This window comes from Ovis canadensis, chromosome 18, assembly GCF_042477335.2.
Source record: "Ovis canadensis isolate MfBH-ARS-UI-01 breed Bighorn chromosome 18, ARS-UI_OviCan_v2, whole genome shotgun sequence".
NCBI classification, from domain to species: Eukaryota; Metazoa; Chordata; class Mammalia; order Artiodactyla; family Bovidae; genus Ovis; species Ovis canadensis.
Genome location: NC_091262.1, coordinates 26,518,066 through 26,535,246, shown reverse-complemented (window position 1 = coordinate 26,535,246; position 17,181 = coordinate 26,518,066). Strand labels below are relative to the sequence as shown.

The window sequence follows — 17,181 nt, the reverse complement described above, 5'->3', positions numbered from 1 at the left end:
TGGGTTCGTACACTAGCTGAAGGTTCTGGACTCAGTCCACTGCGTGCAGGCAAGGTGCTTCCTGCCATTCCTGGAACAAGCTCAGGTGAAATCGGCTACAAAAACCACTGGGGTGCCGGGGAGAAGGTTCACGTGTACAGAGATTGAGGGATGGAGGGGACAGATAGTACTGAGAATCAGCTGTTCCACGGGGTCTGGAAGGGCAGTGGGATTCGCCAGGTTATGTGGGGCAGAGGTACAGAAATCCGAGGGGCTCCAAAACAGCTGGCACGGGCCGGAAGGCGAAATGCCGGATGGTGAGAGTGCCCTGGGAGTTTGGAGCCAGACACAGAAGCCCTGAGTGAAAGCTGGGGATGAGGCAAATGTGGTTCAGCTTCGAACTGCTTTGCTCTGCTCTGGTGCAAACCCTGTGTCCCCATTCACCCAGCTCCCTGTTGCCTGACTCCTCCACAAGGCGGTGCTACACAAGGCCCAGCCAGGTTGACCGGGTCATCACAACCCAGCCTTGCCCCTTCGACCCCTTCAGCTGCTGCTGTTCCAGTACCCAGCTCAGCAGTGCAGCAGCAGCCCTCCTCACAGCCCCGGGCCCCCAAGGTCCTCTTCCCCTTGTCCCCCCAGTCCCAGGAGTGTAAGTCCCCTCCTGCAATGCTGTGTCTGCCTCCGTGGTCCCTCGTGGCCTTGGCGTCCTCCCCTGCCCGTCTAGACACAACCCACTGTAATAGCCTCCCTGTGGCAACACCCTGATAAGCCAGCACAAGGATTTCAGGTCAGATCCCGCTGAAAGCGGGAAGCCCACTGAGTAATTTTCAGTATGCTCGTGGCATGATGAGAAGGCTATTTTAGGGAGTGGCGTAACATAAGAGAGGGTGGCTTTAATTAGGGTAGGAGCAGGCGGAGCAGAGGGAGGACAGCTTCAAGGAGAACTCAGTGGAAGGGGTTGAGCGCCCCCCCCGCAACCCCCACCCGGGGCAGCAGTGATGCTGAGGCTCGTCTCTTAGCAACGAGTTGGGATGCGGATCCCCAAGGCGGTGGGAAACCTGTTCCCATTCTGTGGGCGCAGCAGGGAGCACCTCCCCGTGGCACCAGGCAGGCGCAGCGGGCCACTCCCCATCCCCTCCTGTTCACCGAGGCTGGGCGGGGACAGGGGACGGACACAGTGCCAGAGTTCGGCAAGCTCTGGCTGGGCAGTGTTCCGCAGTCTCCTAGCTTGAGAGGTGCCTGGGGTTGCCAGGTTTGTTGCTCCATCGTCCTGGCGTAAACACGCAGGTGTCTGGCGTCAGACATGGAAGAGGCACACACCCAGGTAAGGGACTGGCTTTTTCACCAGGTGCAGAGGACCCTGCCTTTCTTAACCCACAAGCAGCCAGAGTGATCCCCTTTCCTCAAAGGTATTCCTCCCAGCTCAGTCTGAGAACGGTCCAAGGAACCGCCCTTGCCCGTGACTCCAGCCTGCCTCTTGGCCCCCCTGAGAGCACTGGGGACTTCCTCTGGGGACCGGCTGACCTAAGAAAGATGAAGGCAAGGGGAAGCCTCTCAGAGCATCTGTACTGGCTGAGGGAAGGCAGGAGGGGATGTGTGCTCTTGTGCTAAGTCTGACCCTGCGACCTCCGGGACTGCAGCCCACCAGGCTCCTCTGCCCCTGTTTTCCGGCAAGAATACTGGCGTGGGTTGCCACTTCCTCCTCCAGGGGGTCTTCCCAGCTCCTGTGTCTCCTACATTGCAGGTGAACTCTTTACTGGCTGAGCCATAGGGGAGCTGGGGGTTAACTCACTGCTAAGTGTGGGCAGAGGTGGCTGAATGCCACTTGCCGAGCTGGGCAAGCGGCACTGCCCCTCCGTCACACCCAACCAGGCTTCTCTGTCCCAGCTTCCACACGCGCCAAGTCGCTGCAGGAAACCACGCCGAGTGCCAAGGAAAAGGGCACACCTCAGCTTTCCCAACTGGACACCCTCCCCTTCCCCTCAGCTCCCCCTGGAGCCACACGCAGCCGCATCTGCAGCCAAGAGGGCGTTAAAAAGCACATGTGCTCACCGTCAGGCCCAAGGCCACGGCGGGCCTGTCAGCAGGGCTCCTCTGGGTCAGAAGGGCCCACAGCAGGCAGGGGCCGGGCGCAGGACCCCATGCCAAGACCACCCTGCCAGGAGGGCAGAGCGCTGAGCAAGCCTGGGTTCCACAGGGAGGATGGTTTGGGGGCAAAAGTGTCACTTTTGGTATAAATGAAGCGTGCAGGTGAGCAGTTTGGGCTTCTTGCTTTGAGGCACACCCCTTTTCCTGAGTCTAGGTAGCTGCTGCTGTGCTCAGTTGCGTGGGACTCTTTGTGACCCCATGGACTGTAACCAGCCAGGCTCCCCTGTCCATGGGATTCTCCAGGTAAGAATACTGGAGTGGGTTGCCATGCCCTCCTCCAGGGGATCTTCCTGACCCAGGGATCGAACCCATGTCTCTTGAGCAAGTCTAGGTAAGGCTGGCTTCAGGGATGACAATTTTCCATTCTGGTCCTGCCTCCAGGAGCCCTGTGCTCCTCTGCTCAGCTGTCCCGGGTCAAAAACCACGTGAAGTGGCTTTGCTCCCCCACCTCCCTCCGCAGGCAGGCCCTTCTTGCACCTTCCTCGAGAACTGGGAGGGCACCGGCCCGGCTGGTGCACACACATGTGTGAGCCTGTGTTCCTGGAACATTCCTTAGCACGGGGAGCAATAATGGCTCCTTTTTACAGGGACCTGGGCGCAGAGGGATCACTTTAATAGGCGTTTCGGTATTCTGACTGCCCGGGCGAAATGGTGCATGAAATGAATAAATAAGCAAAAACCCCAAAGACATAAATCTGACTTGGGAAAATTTGCACCACGAGAGCTCTGCCAAAGTGGCATCTGCTTTGAAATGCTAAGTTGGGGATGGACAGGGAGCAGAGAGGGTCTCTGGGAGGAGGCAACCACTTGAGAGCCATGGGGAAGTGTGGTCCCTCTTCATTTTTCTATCCAATCATATCTCCAGAGTTTCTTATTTTTTCCCTCTCATCATAAAGCCTTGTATGCTACACAGCTCAGAGTCTGAAATGCTACAGAACACATTTAATGAGTGTGTTTATCCAAAATCTGGCGTGTGGAAAAGCACAGGGGTCTGAGTTCTCCTCTTGGCTCTGCGCTGACTCAGCTGCGTGATGTTGGGAACCTCTCTGACCCTCTGTCTCCTCGTGTGATGATGCTTCGGGGGAGGGGTGACATATTTCAAACATTTAGCAGAATACCTCGGATGCTCTGGCCACTGGATAAAAGGGAGAGCTTTAAAAACTGTTGTTCGGGGGGATTTCCCCAGTGGTCCAGTGGTTAAGATTCTGCCTTGCCCTGCAGAGGACACAGGTTTGATCCCTGGTCAGGAAACTAAGTTCCCATATGCCTTGGGGCAACTAAACCTGTGTGCCACAACTGCTGAGCTCAAGGGCCACAAGTAAGGCTGATGCAGCCAAATCAATCAATCAATCAATATATATTTTCTTAAATGTTGTTTTCCGCAAGGACCTGTTGTGCAGCACATGGAACTCTGCTCAATGCTATGTGAGGAGGTTTTGGGGGGAGAATGGATACATGTATATGCACGGCTGAGTCCCTTCACCGTCCACTTGAAACTACCACAACATTGTTAATAGGCTCTACTCCAATACAAAATCATAAATTAAAAAAAAATTGTTTTCCTTCAAATGATCATATTGTGGAGAATATAACAGTACCGTGTCTTAAAGGCTATTCATGAATGTTAACTAGTGATGGCAGCCTGGGGGAGGTTGGAATTTTGGTTGTTTTCATTTTCTTATTTATCCCTTTCCATCTTTAGGTTTAAAAATGAGTACTGTCTTTATAAACAGAAAAACATCTTTTGGAAAGAATGACTGGGATACACGGACAACCCCCCTCCCCAAACCTGCGATCTCGGTCCGTGGAGCGAAAAAAAAACAAACAAAAACACAAAGAAACGCAACGGTCCTGCAATTTCCAGGATTGTGCCAGGTGTGTTTGGGGTGCACATCAGAGAAAAGTGCACGGAGAAACAGGAAATGGGGTTCCTGCCCTTATAAACAGATCCAGTGATTTAGAAGAAGATTAAAAACCCAAGACTCGGGAAGCAAGGCTACGAGGAAGCACAGGTGTCAGCAGCCAAGGCGGCCGGTCCGCGGGTCATCGGAGGGACGGCGCTGGGTCCCGACAGGTGGCACTGACCTTGGGCTTTGCCAGTGGGCGTTCCCTTTCCAAACCAGGCATGGCATGAGCAAGGCCTGGGGGCTGCCCACCCATAAGGTGGGTGGGTGGTGGCAGGTACGGAGACCAGCAGGGACCTGGAGCCCAGGGGAGTGCCAGAGGCCACGGGAATGAGGCTGGAGAGAAGTGTGGAACCCGCTGTCAGCGGGCTCTCCCTTCTGGGTGCTCCGGAGAGGGTCACGCAGAGCCCCGAGCTCCTGAGCAATTTGGACAGTGGGGCGGGGGCGGGGATCACCCCAGAGGCAGGTCCTGGGGCAGCTCAGCTGCTTGCGGCAGGTGCCAGCGGAGACAGGCAGGACAGGGCGAAGGAAGGAGGCCTAGCGCTGGGCAAACAGACAGAAGGGGAGGCCCTTTACACCCAGGACTGAACCGTCTGTGGCGGCAGGATTAACACACACAGGTCAAGCCCGGGTCCCAGGACACGGAGAGTCCAGGGAAACCGACCAACCTGGGGTACCCAGGGCTGAGGGGGCTTCTAAAGACATGGACTCCCAACTTTAAAATCAGAAACTCCCGGCTCCACTGGCATGAGTTAGTCGCCCTAAAGAAACAGTGCCCTCAATTTCAGGCAGGCAGAATGCAGCCAGGTATTGAAACGCCCCAACCCCTCAACCAAACATAAAACCTGGATCCTCCAACCAGCTCCAAGGGCCGTTCACATTGCACCCAAGAAGGACATGTTAGCAGGAACCGTATGACCTCCAGCACATAAAGTGGTCCCCATGTGGTTCCCTAGACCTGGACCCAACTGTCCCATCTCACGGAGCATCGTTATCTGAGCCTGTTGATCGTCTCTGCCCAGTTCTCCTTTGGCACTGGGTTGACTGCTAGCAATTCCTTCAAGCTTGCAGTGGTTTCCCTTCCTAAACCTGACAACCAGAGATCCTCCCCTTATGCCCCAGCTCATCCTCAGGGCCAAAGGGGCCAACCATCCGCAGGACTTCACATCCCACCCTCCCTGGGAGCCAGGGCTCGGCCCTGCAGGTCCCTTGGCGTGTCACGCACCAGCCTGCAGGCTGGCGCTACTGCCACCTGGCTCTGGCAACGGGACTCATTTCAGTCTCTCCCTCTGGGACACAAAGTCCTCCTGGGAGGACAATGATGTGATAAGCGGGTTGACTTGCTTGCACATTTTTGAATGGCAGCTCTCAGATAAACGTTCTCAACTCTAGAATGGCATGGATGTCCTTGGATACCGCACGGGGCCTGGGTCTCTGCAAGCCTTAGTTTCCCCACGAGGATTAATTTCTAAAACAACTGCAGTTTAAAACGAAAGGGAAAGACAGGAGGAAACATGGAATGACCAGGGTAATAATTTTTAGAACACTGATCCTCACAGGTGAGGTGCATCAGAGCCCCCTGGAACGTCTGTCACAGTACAGACTGCATGTTCCACTCCCAGAGCATCAGCTTCAGTCAGTTCCCAACATGCTCCTGGGGGAGGCTGGTGCTGCTGGTCCAAGGACCACACTTTGAGGCCCACCGGAGCTGGAGTGCAGCATCCATATGTAGCCAACGGGAAGCGTGCCAACGTGTCTACAGCATATGACTTTGATGAGTTCCTCTTGGAAACCTGTTTTATTAAGTCAAGGTGGTTTCAAAGTTTTAAAAAGTATCTATTAATTGTGTTTTGAAGTGGATGTTATTAGTAGAAGACTCTCCTAAGAAGCCATTCTTGGCCTCCCGCCACGCAACACCCTCCCAGCTAGACGTGGCCACCCTGTCCATTGGCTGAAAGTACAGCATCAGGTCCACAGACACCCTGACGAGCCGAGGGACATGGAAGGGCCCCTGTCCTTCCACCAGGCCTTGGAGGTGGATGCCAGCTTTGCTCAGATGAGGGCCCCCGATGCAGTCCCTGTGTGTCAGGACCGCACGAGATGTGCCATGCATGCTGAGAACATGTGAGCACTCTCAAAAGACACAAGCCCTCTCAGTCTTGCAAGAGGTTAAGGCATCTTTCTCCACATAACTATGTCCAATTTAATTTGCACTCCTATGGGTTTACTCCTGGACGCCATTCAAGTCGACTAGCGCTGAACAAGCCTATGCTTTCATGCGGCTGTTCCAGCGGATTCCACCTGTCTTTGGAGGGAGAAGCCGGCACACAGGGCCCCTGACTGTCTCCTGCGCTTTCTTTTTTCTCAAATGCCCACCCCACTCCCCACCAGACATGCAGATTCTTTGACTTTATCCCCAAGCAGCCCCTCTGCCAACAGGTCAGGAATACCGATAGTCCATCTCTTTGTGGTGGAAACGATCCATTTCACCTCTTAAGAGCCTCTCTTCTTGACCCAGGATTCCGGAGCCCACACATTCTCAGTGCCCCCCAGTGTATTCCATGCGGGCATACTGGAAGCTCAGTTTTCAGCAAGGTGGGCAATTTTGACTAAATGCGCCTGTCAAGGCCTCAAATTAGAAGAAACATTAGCCAGTTGGCATGACAGTGCAACAGCTATCTGCTCTATCTGCCAGGTTTTAGTTACCAGCCTTGAAGCCAAAAAGAAATGGGCTTCTTGGAAACAAGTGATGGAATTTGGGCTGTGAATTATATAACCCACCAGCTTTCCTCAGACTATGGGGGAGATGTTTAAAGTTTTCTAAGATGGAGAAATGAAACAGCAACCCCCTCCCCACCACCAGCACCACGCTGGCAGCTCCCTCCTACCTCTGAGTACCTCCTGCCAGCCTTTCCTTTCCTCTCTCTCCAGCCCAAGAAGCTAACAAGTGCTGCCCCTTTAAGAGCGGGAAGGTGTTGTTTTAAGGGCCTCTAAGCCCCCCTTCTCAATTTCAGCTCCAAGCTGAGATCACATCCCCCATGGCAGCCAAGGGACAAAAGCCATTTATCAACCCATCTGATAAAACCTCCAATGGGCTGGATCTTTATCTGGACCAAGTCGAGATGCACACACACTGCAAACTCCTGCTCCTCCAAAAGGAGGGATTTCTTTCCTTTTCTTTTTGAAAGAGGAGGGTCGCTTCAAATTTTATTTTCTTAATTATTGGGAAGAAACCAAATCAGCCAGACCCTTCTATGGGAGGAAGCAGGGGGCGGGGGGAGGGGGTGTGTGGAGGGGTGGAAACTGCCTTTAAAAAAAAAAAAGGAAGAGGAGGAGGACTCCCTGCTGCTAGACCCGGTATGGAGATTGTAATATTCCAGGGCGAGGGTGCACCGGGTGGGTTCAAGGGCTCTTTGAGGCATTGACACCCTCCATCCTGTCTTTGGCCAGGGCCTCCCCAATGGAATCCTGGGCTACGAGCAGGTTGCGGCTCACCCGGGACGCCCTTGGGGCGCGCGGCCGGGTGGGTTCCGGGGAGGGGTGTCCCCCGCCCCGAAGCACGGCTGGGGCAGGAAGGTGAACGGATCCTTTCTCCCTTACCGCTGCGGCACGGTCCTCCCACCGGGAGCCCCAACTTACAGCCAGGCCGGGTCCGGACTGCCCAGTTCTGCCAGTTCCTGAAACCCAGTTGGCTGAGGAGCAAAACAAAACAACCCAATCCCCGGTCTAACTCAAGTCCTTTCTTGCAAAGCTCGGGAGTGCGCGGGGGCCGCGGATTCGTTCCGGCTGCTGAATGAAGCAAGCTCTTTGCAAAAAGACACCTCGGAACCCCGCAGCACAATGGAAGTGGCCGGGAAATCCCGCCTTGCATAGGGGACCATTTGGTCCGTGATGATGGGTTTGTATTTTTTTTTAGCAAGGGGAAAATGAATATAAAGGGTTTAACTGGCGTTTCCAGGCTGTGAGTAGCATATGGCAAAAATGGAATAAACTTTAATGAAACATTATAAAGAAAACAGACCCGGGATTTAAGTTTCGTGCCTTCCCCCCTCCCCCCGAAAGGAAAAAAAAAAAAAAGTAAAGAAACTGGAGCGTTTGGGAAGGAACAAATGCTTCTCTGTGGAGTTGGTCTCCCTTCCCCCAACAAAAACAAGAGGTCCCGGCTCGGAGGAATTTGAAAGCAGCGATCTGCCAAAAACATTGTGAAAAACTATGGGGGATTCATTGGAAACAGATGGGCTTTTTCAGCTTTAATTCTGAAATTCTCCCCCTTTCTGACACAATAAAAACAAACAGGGGGCGACGCGGGATGTTATCACACAGGAACAAGGGGCCGGCGGTGCCCAGTCCGTGGGCTTCCCCGCGTGGGCAAGCCCGTGGGGGCGCGACGGGGTCCCGCGGGAGGGGGCGGTCCGGGGCTCGTCCGGGACCTCAGGGGCGCCCCCGGCTCCACCCCTGGGCACGGGATAGGTCTGCAAACTGCGGGACGAGAAGCTAGAGAAAGTGCCCCCCGGATCCGAGTCCGTGCCTCCCTCTCTCCCCCTTCTCCTGGGCCTCTAAGGGGCACGTCCCGGGTACCCCTTTTCTGGGAAGTTGGGAGACGTCCCCGGCGCCTGCGATCTCCCCGCCTGGCTCTTTCTCATTACCGCCCGAGTGGGTTCCCCACCCACCCACCCCCCAGGTCTCCACGCGCATCCATCGCCCCTTCGGCTGGACGCGGGAGAAACAAAGACGCGTGGAAACGCGAGGCGGGGGCCCGAGGGCGCCGGCGAACCTGAGCTCCGACTCGTCCGCAGACCTGTGGCCCGGCGCCGCGAGGAGACCCGGGGAGCGGGCCCCGCGCGCCCAGCCGGCAGTCCCCGGGCTGGAGCAGTGCCTTACCTGCGGGGAAGCTGCAGAGGAGGAAGGCGAGAGTCGGCCAGAATCCCAGGGCTGGACGTCCTGCCCCTCTCCCCATACCCATCCATCCAGCTCGGCCTGTTACCACTAGCCTCTCCCTGGAAGAAGAGTTCAGGAAAAAAAGAAGCAGATAAATCACGCTGCCGAGAAAGGGCGGCCTCGCTCCGCCGGCGGGAGCTGCGAGCCGGGAGGCTCGGTCCACCTCGGCCGCGGGCGCCCGGCGCGCCCCCCCGCCCCGCGCGCCCCTCCCTCGCCAGCCATCGCCCGGCTCCCCGCCAATGTCGGCGCGGCCCCGCGGCCCCCGCCGCCGCGCGGCCCGCCCCCTCGAGCTCGGGTTTCAGCGCGGCCCGCGGGGGGCGGGCGGAGAGGAGCTGGGCGGGGACCGCGCCGCGGCGCGGGCCGCCGGGACTCGGGGAAGCTGGGGACTGTGGGCGCGCCGCGGCGCCCCGAACCCCGCGGCTGTACACCCGGGAAAGGTCCCAACCCCCCGAGACGGCCAAGCCCCGCAGCGTGCAAGGATGGCCGCGCGGCACCCCCCCCCCCCCCCATCTTCCCTAAAAGTGGCCAACCTAAGTAGAAACTGAGCTTGAAAAAAAACAAAAAAAAAAAACAAAAAAAACCCTGGGACCCCTTTACAACTAGACTCCAGTCCCAAAGTCGCCACTGACACCCGGGCTCTTCTCTCACTCAGATGTGGCCCGGGGGCAGGAGGCTGAAAGATCCACCTCTGATGTGTCCGGGGTGGGGCGGGTGGGTGGCCCTCTGGATCTCCCCACCCCCATCCCGTGGCTCCCGAGCTGGGGGCCCGCGAGCCCAACAGAGGCGTCAGGGTAGCGACCCCTGCCCCCCACCCCCACCCAGACACGTGGATGCTGCGGTCCCCCGTGCACAGGGCCGGGACACCGGGCACTGCCAGGGCAAGGCCACCAAGGCCGCTCCTGGGAGGGCATCAGGGTGGTGACTTCCTTTAACTTGGTCATTTTTCCAGGAGTAAAATGTCTCCTCCTTAAGATTCCCGAGGCCTCGCAGCTGTCTTGCGACTGTTGGGCTATTTAAAAGAGACTGGCAAGGTCCCCTGAGAAAGGCCTTTTGGATGGAACACAAATAGCCCCGAGCAAGTGTTTTTAGTCAAACCCCTTCCTCTTTCGGTGACCCCCTCACCTCACTTCCAAGCCCACTCATCTGGTTCTTTGAAAAAGACTTCTGAGTTTTTATCCCACTCCGATGTCTCTCTTAAGCACTGCGGCAGTCGGTCACTCGCCGCCGGCCGCCGAGGCCGCAGGGCTGCGTGTCTGCCTTTGGGACGCTGCCGGCCTCCAAGGGAGTGAAGCTCCAGCGGAGAAAGCTCTGGGCCAGGGGAAGAGGACCCTAGGACTGTATGCAACCGGAAGCAGTCAGACTGCTGAACCTGACTTCCACAAAACAGGTAGGAAAGAAGGCTAACAACGCAAGTAGCCAGGCCACCGGGCAAAAGCCAGCCGTTGTCTCCTCGGGGCAAAATGCCGTGATGGCCACAGCTGGCCCTGACAATCTGGAGTGCCACCATACTTCCCTCAGATCTCAGTCCAACAGGCTCTAATTATCACTACCCCCGCCCCCCTCAAAAAGAAAAAAAAAAAGAAGGGATTTATTTTAAGCCCCCGTTGGCAAAATGCTAGAGGTTCGTCCAAGGAAAGGCCACCACCTCAGAATCCAGGTCTCGGATTGCATTCCTCTCAGGCCCGGCCGGACTCGGAGCCAGACCGACAATTTCTTCTCTAGAATCGCAGGACGGCCCCAGCACAGTGAGGCGGGCCCAGAACCTGACTGCACAGAGGCACCTTTGAGGTCCACCAATTAACACCCTCTGCTAGATCCTGCCTTTCACAAGTTAGTTCTAAAGCTTCTTGCTAATGAGAGAGAAAGGGTCCATTAGCATTCCCAGCAGCCCTGACGGTAACTTCAGCCCCACCCCCACACAGCTGCAGCGTCTCCAGGTCAGAGAATGGGACTCGGGGGCCCCGCAGGGAGGCTGAGAAGGAGGCCTGTGAGCCGGCCCTTCAGGCACTGTCCTTGCCCAGGATTGGGGGCCTTTGGCTGCAGGACTTTGAGCCTCTACACTTCAGTGTCTTCATCTGTAAGGGGCAGGCTGATAATATTGTCACCCCTCGGCTACAACTGAATACAAACGTACAAAGCAACTGAGCAAGTCACGTGAATTTTTTTCTGCTTCCCAATGCATATCAAAGTTGTTTACACTATACTGTACTGTTAATTGGAGAAGGAAATGGCGACCCACTCCAGGGTTCTTGCCTGGAGAATCCCAGTGACAGCAGAGCCTGGTGGGCTGCGGTCTATGGGGTCGCACAGAGTCGGACACGACTGAAGTGACTTCAGCAGCAGCAGCAGCAGTACCCTGTTAAGTATGCAATTGTATTATGCCAAAAAGACAATATGTATACCAGGTCGCACTGGTAGTAAGGAACCTGGCTACCAGTGCAGGAAATATACAAGACACAGGTTCAATCCTGGGTCGGGAAGATCCCCTGGAGGAGGGCGTGGTAACCCACTCCAGTATTCTTGCCTGGAGAATCCCATGGACAGGGCAGCCTGGCGGGCTACAGTCCGTGGGGTCACAGTGAGTCAGACACGACTGAGCACCTAAGCACTAGCACTGGGATACGGAGGCGGGAGGGAGGGTCAGGATGAGGAGCACGTGTACACCCGCGGCTGATTCATGTGAATGCATGGCAAAAACCACCACAATATTGTAAAGTAATTACCCTCCAATTAAAAAAACCAAAACAAAAATACTTCGCTGCTAAAAAATGCTAACCATTGAGTGAGCCTTCAGCGAGTCAGGAATCTTTCTGCAAGAATAACATTGAAGATCACTGACCACCTAACAAATGTAACAGTAAAGAAAAAGGCTGAAGGACTGAGAGTTACCAAAATGGGACACAGAGACGCAAAGCCTGTGAAGCAAATGCTGTTGGAAAAATGGCATCGATAAACTTGCTGGATGCAGGGTGGTCAAAGACCTTCATTTTCTTTTCTTTTTTTTTTTTAAGAAAGCAGTATCTGCGAAGTGCAATAATATGAGGTGTGCCTGTACAATTTGGGAGGGACACTGGGGCCGTGGACGCACCCCAGCATTCCTGCTGGGGCCTGGCCTCCATTTGGGGAGGAGATTCAATTCCTACAGCATAAGGGCATCATTTGGGCAGGGGACACAAAGGGCTTCCTTCTCACAAGGAGAGATGTGTGGGGTTGAATTTGGACATTGTAAAAGTAGAGATTTAACTTTCACACAGCTAAGACTATGGAGAGAAATCCAGCCACAAATAGAGCAATATGGGGTTGTGTTGACCTTGAGGAATCTGTCTATACTGGCCAAACCAGCCAGCTTATTATTGACAACTCCCCGGCTCTCTGCAAAAATAAGAAATTCTTGTAATGTTGGGTTTGGGAACTCAGCACTCCGTTTGCCCTAGAAATTCACTTAACTCTGCGTGTAGCTGACTCAAGACTATCAGCTATCGTTACCTTCTGACCACTTCTGCGTTTTCCCTGGAGACTTGATCACGCTTCGGCTCCCTTTCCCTCAGTCTGGCTGTGGAGGCGCCCCCACTGAACCTCATCCCTCCGTCTCCCCCTTTCCACCTTGGGGGGCTGTGGTGCTGGGTGATGAATGGGCAGAGGGCTCCTAGAAGGCAAGGCCTACATAAAGTTGAAGCCCTGCCGGGACAGGGACTTCTGGCTTCCCCAGCCTCTGGGGTATGAACAGGGTGTTCTCAAGTCCAGGGCCTGAGAGTCATCGGTCAAAAAACACATATTTAGGACTAGTGCATGAAAGTCCCTGGGGGACAAAGCAATCAATAAGACAACTCCTGTCTTCTGAAATAGACATTAGAGGAAGGTGAGGGGAGAAAGCAGAGGTCAGAAGTGAACAGCTGACTACCTGGGGAAGGCTTGACCCAAAATCTTGCGAGGTGTCTTCAAAGATTCATTTTCAGAAAGAATGATAGTAACAGGGGCTTCCCTGGTGGCTCAGTGGTAAATAATCTGCCTGCCAGTGCAGGAGACACAGGTTCGATTCTTGATTTGAGAAGATCCCACATGCCTCAGAACAATTTTAAGCCTGCGGGCTACAGCGACTGAGTCCACGCTTTAGGGGCTGTGCTCCGCAGCAAGAGAAGCTGCTGCAATGAGAGGCCTGTGCACCGCTACTAGAGAGCAGCCCCTGCTTGCCACAACCAGAGAAGAGGCTACGCAGCAGCAGGGACCCAGCACAGCCAAATAAATAATACAGTTTAGAAGAGAATGATAATAATAATGGCTTATGCTTCAATGTGCTCTCACGTTATGTCAGGTGCCGGCTAAGTGCGTTACATTTTTAGACACTTGACGCTAAGGTAGGTTCTATTATTATCCCCATTTTGCAGATGAAGAAACTGAGGCTGGATGAACTTAAGTACTCACCCAATTACCAGCTAATAAACTGCAGAGCCAAGCACACCAAACCCCATCCCTGACATGCTATATGTGTCTTTCATGCTAATGATGCAAGTCCACACTGGGCTTAAAGTCAAGGCAAGACAGATAAACTGAACAATCTCTTTCAATAAAGAATAACGGACTCTGACAGGGAGGCCCAGAACATAGGCACTGGGGGCCTCCAGCCCAGTCTAGGGTGCAGCGTGGGAAGTTTTCCCAGTGTGGGTGTGTGCCAGGGGAAGGTGGTGGGCAAGGGAGGAGCACAGGGCAGGGCTTCCAGGTAGAAGGAACACCAAAGATACCATTTACCAAGCTGTGGCTTGTCTGAGGAGCTGGAAGATCTTGATGATGGCTATAGGAGAAAGAGGTGAGGCTACAGAGAGAGTAGGAGCCTGGGAAAGCCTCTGCAAGGCCAGCATGTACTCTGCGAGGGTGTGCATCTTTAGAGATCAGGAGCCCCACCCAAAGCCTCCTGAAGAAGAGGGATTTATTCCTTTGGGAGACCATCTCAGGGGACTTAACAATAATACAGATGCCCGGTGCCACTCAGGGCTTCCCAGGTGGTGCTAGTGGTAAAGAATCCGCCTGCCAAAGCAGGAGACTTGGGAGATGCAGGCTTTGATCCCTGGGTTGAGAAGATCCCCTGGAGGAGGGCATGGCAACCCACTCCAGTGTTCTTGCCTGGAGAACCCCATGGACAGAGCAGCCTGGCGGGCTACAGTCCATAGGGTGGCAAAGAGTCAGACATGACTGAAGCAACTTAGCATGCAGGTGCCACTTGGAGCATCTGAATTTGAATCTCAGGAGGTAGAGCCTTGGGTGTCTGCATTTTTAATGATCTCTCCCAGCTGACAAATGTGTAGGGACTTGTAAGTTTTAAGTTCCATCACCCTCCATCAACCTTGGGTGCACATAAGACCCAGGTTGAGTCAATCAGTTCATCCTCTTGGACTTACAGTCCAGGCAAGACAGAGACTGGCATGTGACCCAAGCTGACCAATCAGAACCTGTCCTGAGACTGTTGCCATGAGGAAGCGCCCAGTTCTGATCTCTGATTCCTCCGTAAGATGGATCTGGGGATAGTAATCTAACAGGAAGGTGAATGTTGAAGAATGCTGTGGGTTGAAGCTGTTATCTGCGGAGTTGGCATATATATATCTTTATTATTAAACTTGAACTGTGTCTGGTGAGCTTTTCAGGAACTGATGGAGATTTTCAGGGCTAACCACCCCCACACCACTCTTTAGTGTGTGATTCTCCCTGAAGCTTTGTCTTAGCTCCTTGGAGCCACCTAAGAGTCTGTTCCAGCTATGTGAGCCAACAAAATCCTAGTTTTGCTGAAACTGGTTTGATTTTGGGTCTTCTCATGTCTAGGCAGATTCCCGACCAATCAGGAGAAAGCTAAGGCCCAATACTGGTCCCAGGAAGTATTTCTGCCATCCTCAGGAGTGCAGGGATGTGTTGTCAGTTCAGCTCAGTTGCTCAGTTGTCCAGCTCTTAGTGACCCCATGGACTGCAGCACGCCAGGCCTCCCTGTCCTTCACCAACTTCTGGAGCTTGCTCAAACTCATGTCCATTGAGTCAGTGATGCCATCCAACCATCTCATCCTCCGTCATCCCCTTCTCCTCCTGCCTTCAATCTTTCCCAGAATCAGGGTCATTTCCAAGGAGTCAGTTCTTTGCAACAGGTGGCCAAAGTACTGCAGTTTCAGCTTCAGCATCAGTCCTCCCAATGAATATTCAGGACTGATTTCCTTTAGGATTGTCTGGTTAGATCTCCTTGCAGTCCAAGGGACTCTCCAGAGTCCTCTCCAATACCACAGTACAAATGCATCAATTCTTCGGTGCTCAGCTTTCTTTATGGTCCAACTCTCACATCTATACATGACTACTGGAAAAACCATAGTTTTGACTAGACGTACCTTTGTTGGCAAAGTAATGTCTCTGCTTTTTTTAATATGCTGTGTAGGTTGGTCATAGCTTTTCTTCCAAGGAGCAAGCATCTTTTAATTTCATGGCTGCAGTGATTTTGGAGCCCACTGTTTCCATTGTTGTGTTGTCAATGGGTCTTAATCCACCGGACTTCCCAGGTGGCGCTAGTGGTAATGCATCCGCCTGCCAAAGCAGGAGGCGCAGGAAATGCAAGAGTCCAGGGTTCGATCTCTGGGTCAGAAAGATTCCCTGGAGTGGGAAATGGCACTCTTTTTTTTTTCTGGCTGGAAAAACTCATTTACTGGCAAAATTTCTTGAGCCTCCTCCACTCCTCACATTTGAATAAATTTTCCCTGTACCACAATTTGAGGAACTCAGTTGTTTAGGGGGACCCAATCCTCTTTTGTAATTATCCCTCAAATTCCTCTTTTTTAAAAAATAGTTTTAATTGGAGGATAATTACTTTATAATATTGTGTTGGTTTCTGCCATACATCAACATGAATTGGCCATGGATGTACGTAGGTCCCCTCTGTCTTGAACCTCCCTCCCACCTCTCACCCCGTGCCACCCCTCTAAGTTGTCACAGAACCCCAGATTTAAGTTCCCTGCATCATACAGCTCAAATTCCTCTTTCAGACTTCAAGGGCTACACTGAGCCTGGCCACCTCAGATTTGATGAACTAGAGCTGCTCAATCTGTATGTAACCTTTAAGGTTTTATAGACTTTTGATCATATCACCTTTCTGGCTTCATCTTTCCACGCTGACATCCTTCAAGAACGAAGCACGCCAGCTTCTAGGGAAAGCCTTCTGTTTGGGCGATTGCTCACCTTCCTACAGTTCTGAGATATTTTTCTCTAGGAGAAGGTCATAAAACTGCCAGGTTTGGGTAGAGCCCAGGGAGAGCACTATTTTTGGCTTAGTGTCCAATACCATTTCTGAATGCTTGGTCCTGCATGGCCTTTAGCAAACAAACATTTTGCAAAGACCCTCAAGATTCCTTGGGAGCTATAAACAGCCTGGACACAGTCCGTTATTTTTGTAATTTGGATTATGTTTTCCTAAATGCATTGGATGAGGCTTGCCCCTGCGAAAGCTTAATATGCATCTTCTTGTAAACTCATAAACTGGTCCTGCAGTTAATCACCATTTGTTTGCCATCTCTCCACAGAGTCTGGAACCATTTCATCTGCAGGCCTGGAACCATTCATTCCTCCAGATGATCTATGGACACTTAAACAAAGTCTGGGAGCACTGGCAATCCTTGGGGATCCCCACTGTTTATAATTCTTCATTTAGAAAAGTACCTGTTTATCATATTTTTTGTTTCCTATCTCTAAGGACAATTCCGATTCATGGCGATTTCCCCCTGCATTCTGGAGGAACTTACTGTTGGAAATGACCTTTGGGGTGGAACTTTGTCAGAAGGAATTTTGAATGTCTAAACATAATTCTTCCCTGTGTTTCTCCAGGCCTATTTCTACCTCCTCAAGGAATGCTAATAGATGACTGGTCCAGTTTCATGTTCTCTTTTCAGAAAGTGTGTTGTGCTTTGGCCAGTTAATTAGGACTTTACAAAGTGCCTGCCGACACTACTTTTTTAGTATCTGTTCCACCAAAGTGACTGTTAAATGTGACCCTTCCTGGATGGGTGGGCTTCCTTTGTGGGCAGGCATGTACGCCCTTGGGTGAGGGCCAGTGTGGAAGGAAAGTTGCCTTTCTTGGCCACCGAGATATGACTGCCATCTTTAATTGCTACTTTTCCCTTTCCTCCAGATGGTCCTGGGGTAGAGGGCCACAGGCTTTCCTTGACCTGTTTGTTTCCATGACAACTTAGGAATC

At 53.2% G+C, this 17,181-nt stretch overlaps 1 protein-coding gene across 2 annotated transcripts in view; it reads right to left on the bottom strand.

Annotated features, from left to right (window-relative positions):
• Positions 1-17,181, bottom strand: part of RGMA (repulsive guidance molecule BMP co-receptor a) — a 49,220-nt gene that overhangs the window by 18,953 nt on the left and 13,086 nt on the right. The window contains exons 2-3 of one of the 2 annotated variants that reach the window (XM_069560252.1): positions 10,092-10,304; positions 8,913-9,028 (exon numbers count right to left, since the gene is read on the bottom strand). In XM_069560252.1, the coding sequence (XP_069416353.1) occupies positions 8,913-8,994 (82 nt within the window). In that variant the 5' untranslated portion in view covers positions 8,995-9,028; positions 10,092-10,304. The remainder of the gene's footprint in view (positions 1-8,912; positions 9,029-10,091; positions 10,305-17,181) is intronic. The other variant, XM_069560251.1, reaches the window with a different exon arrangement.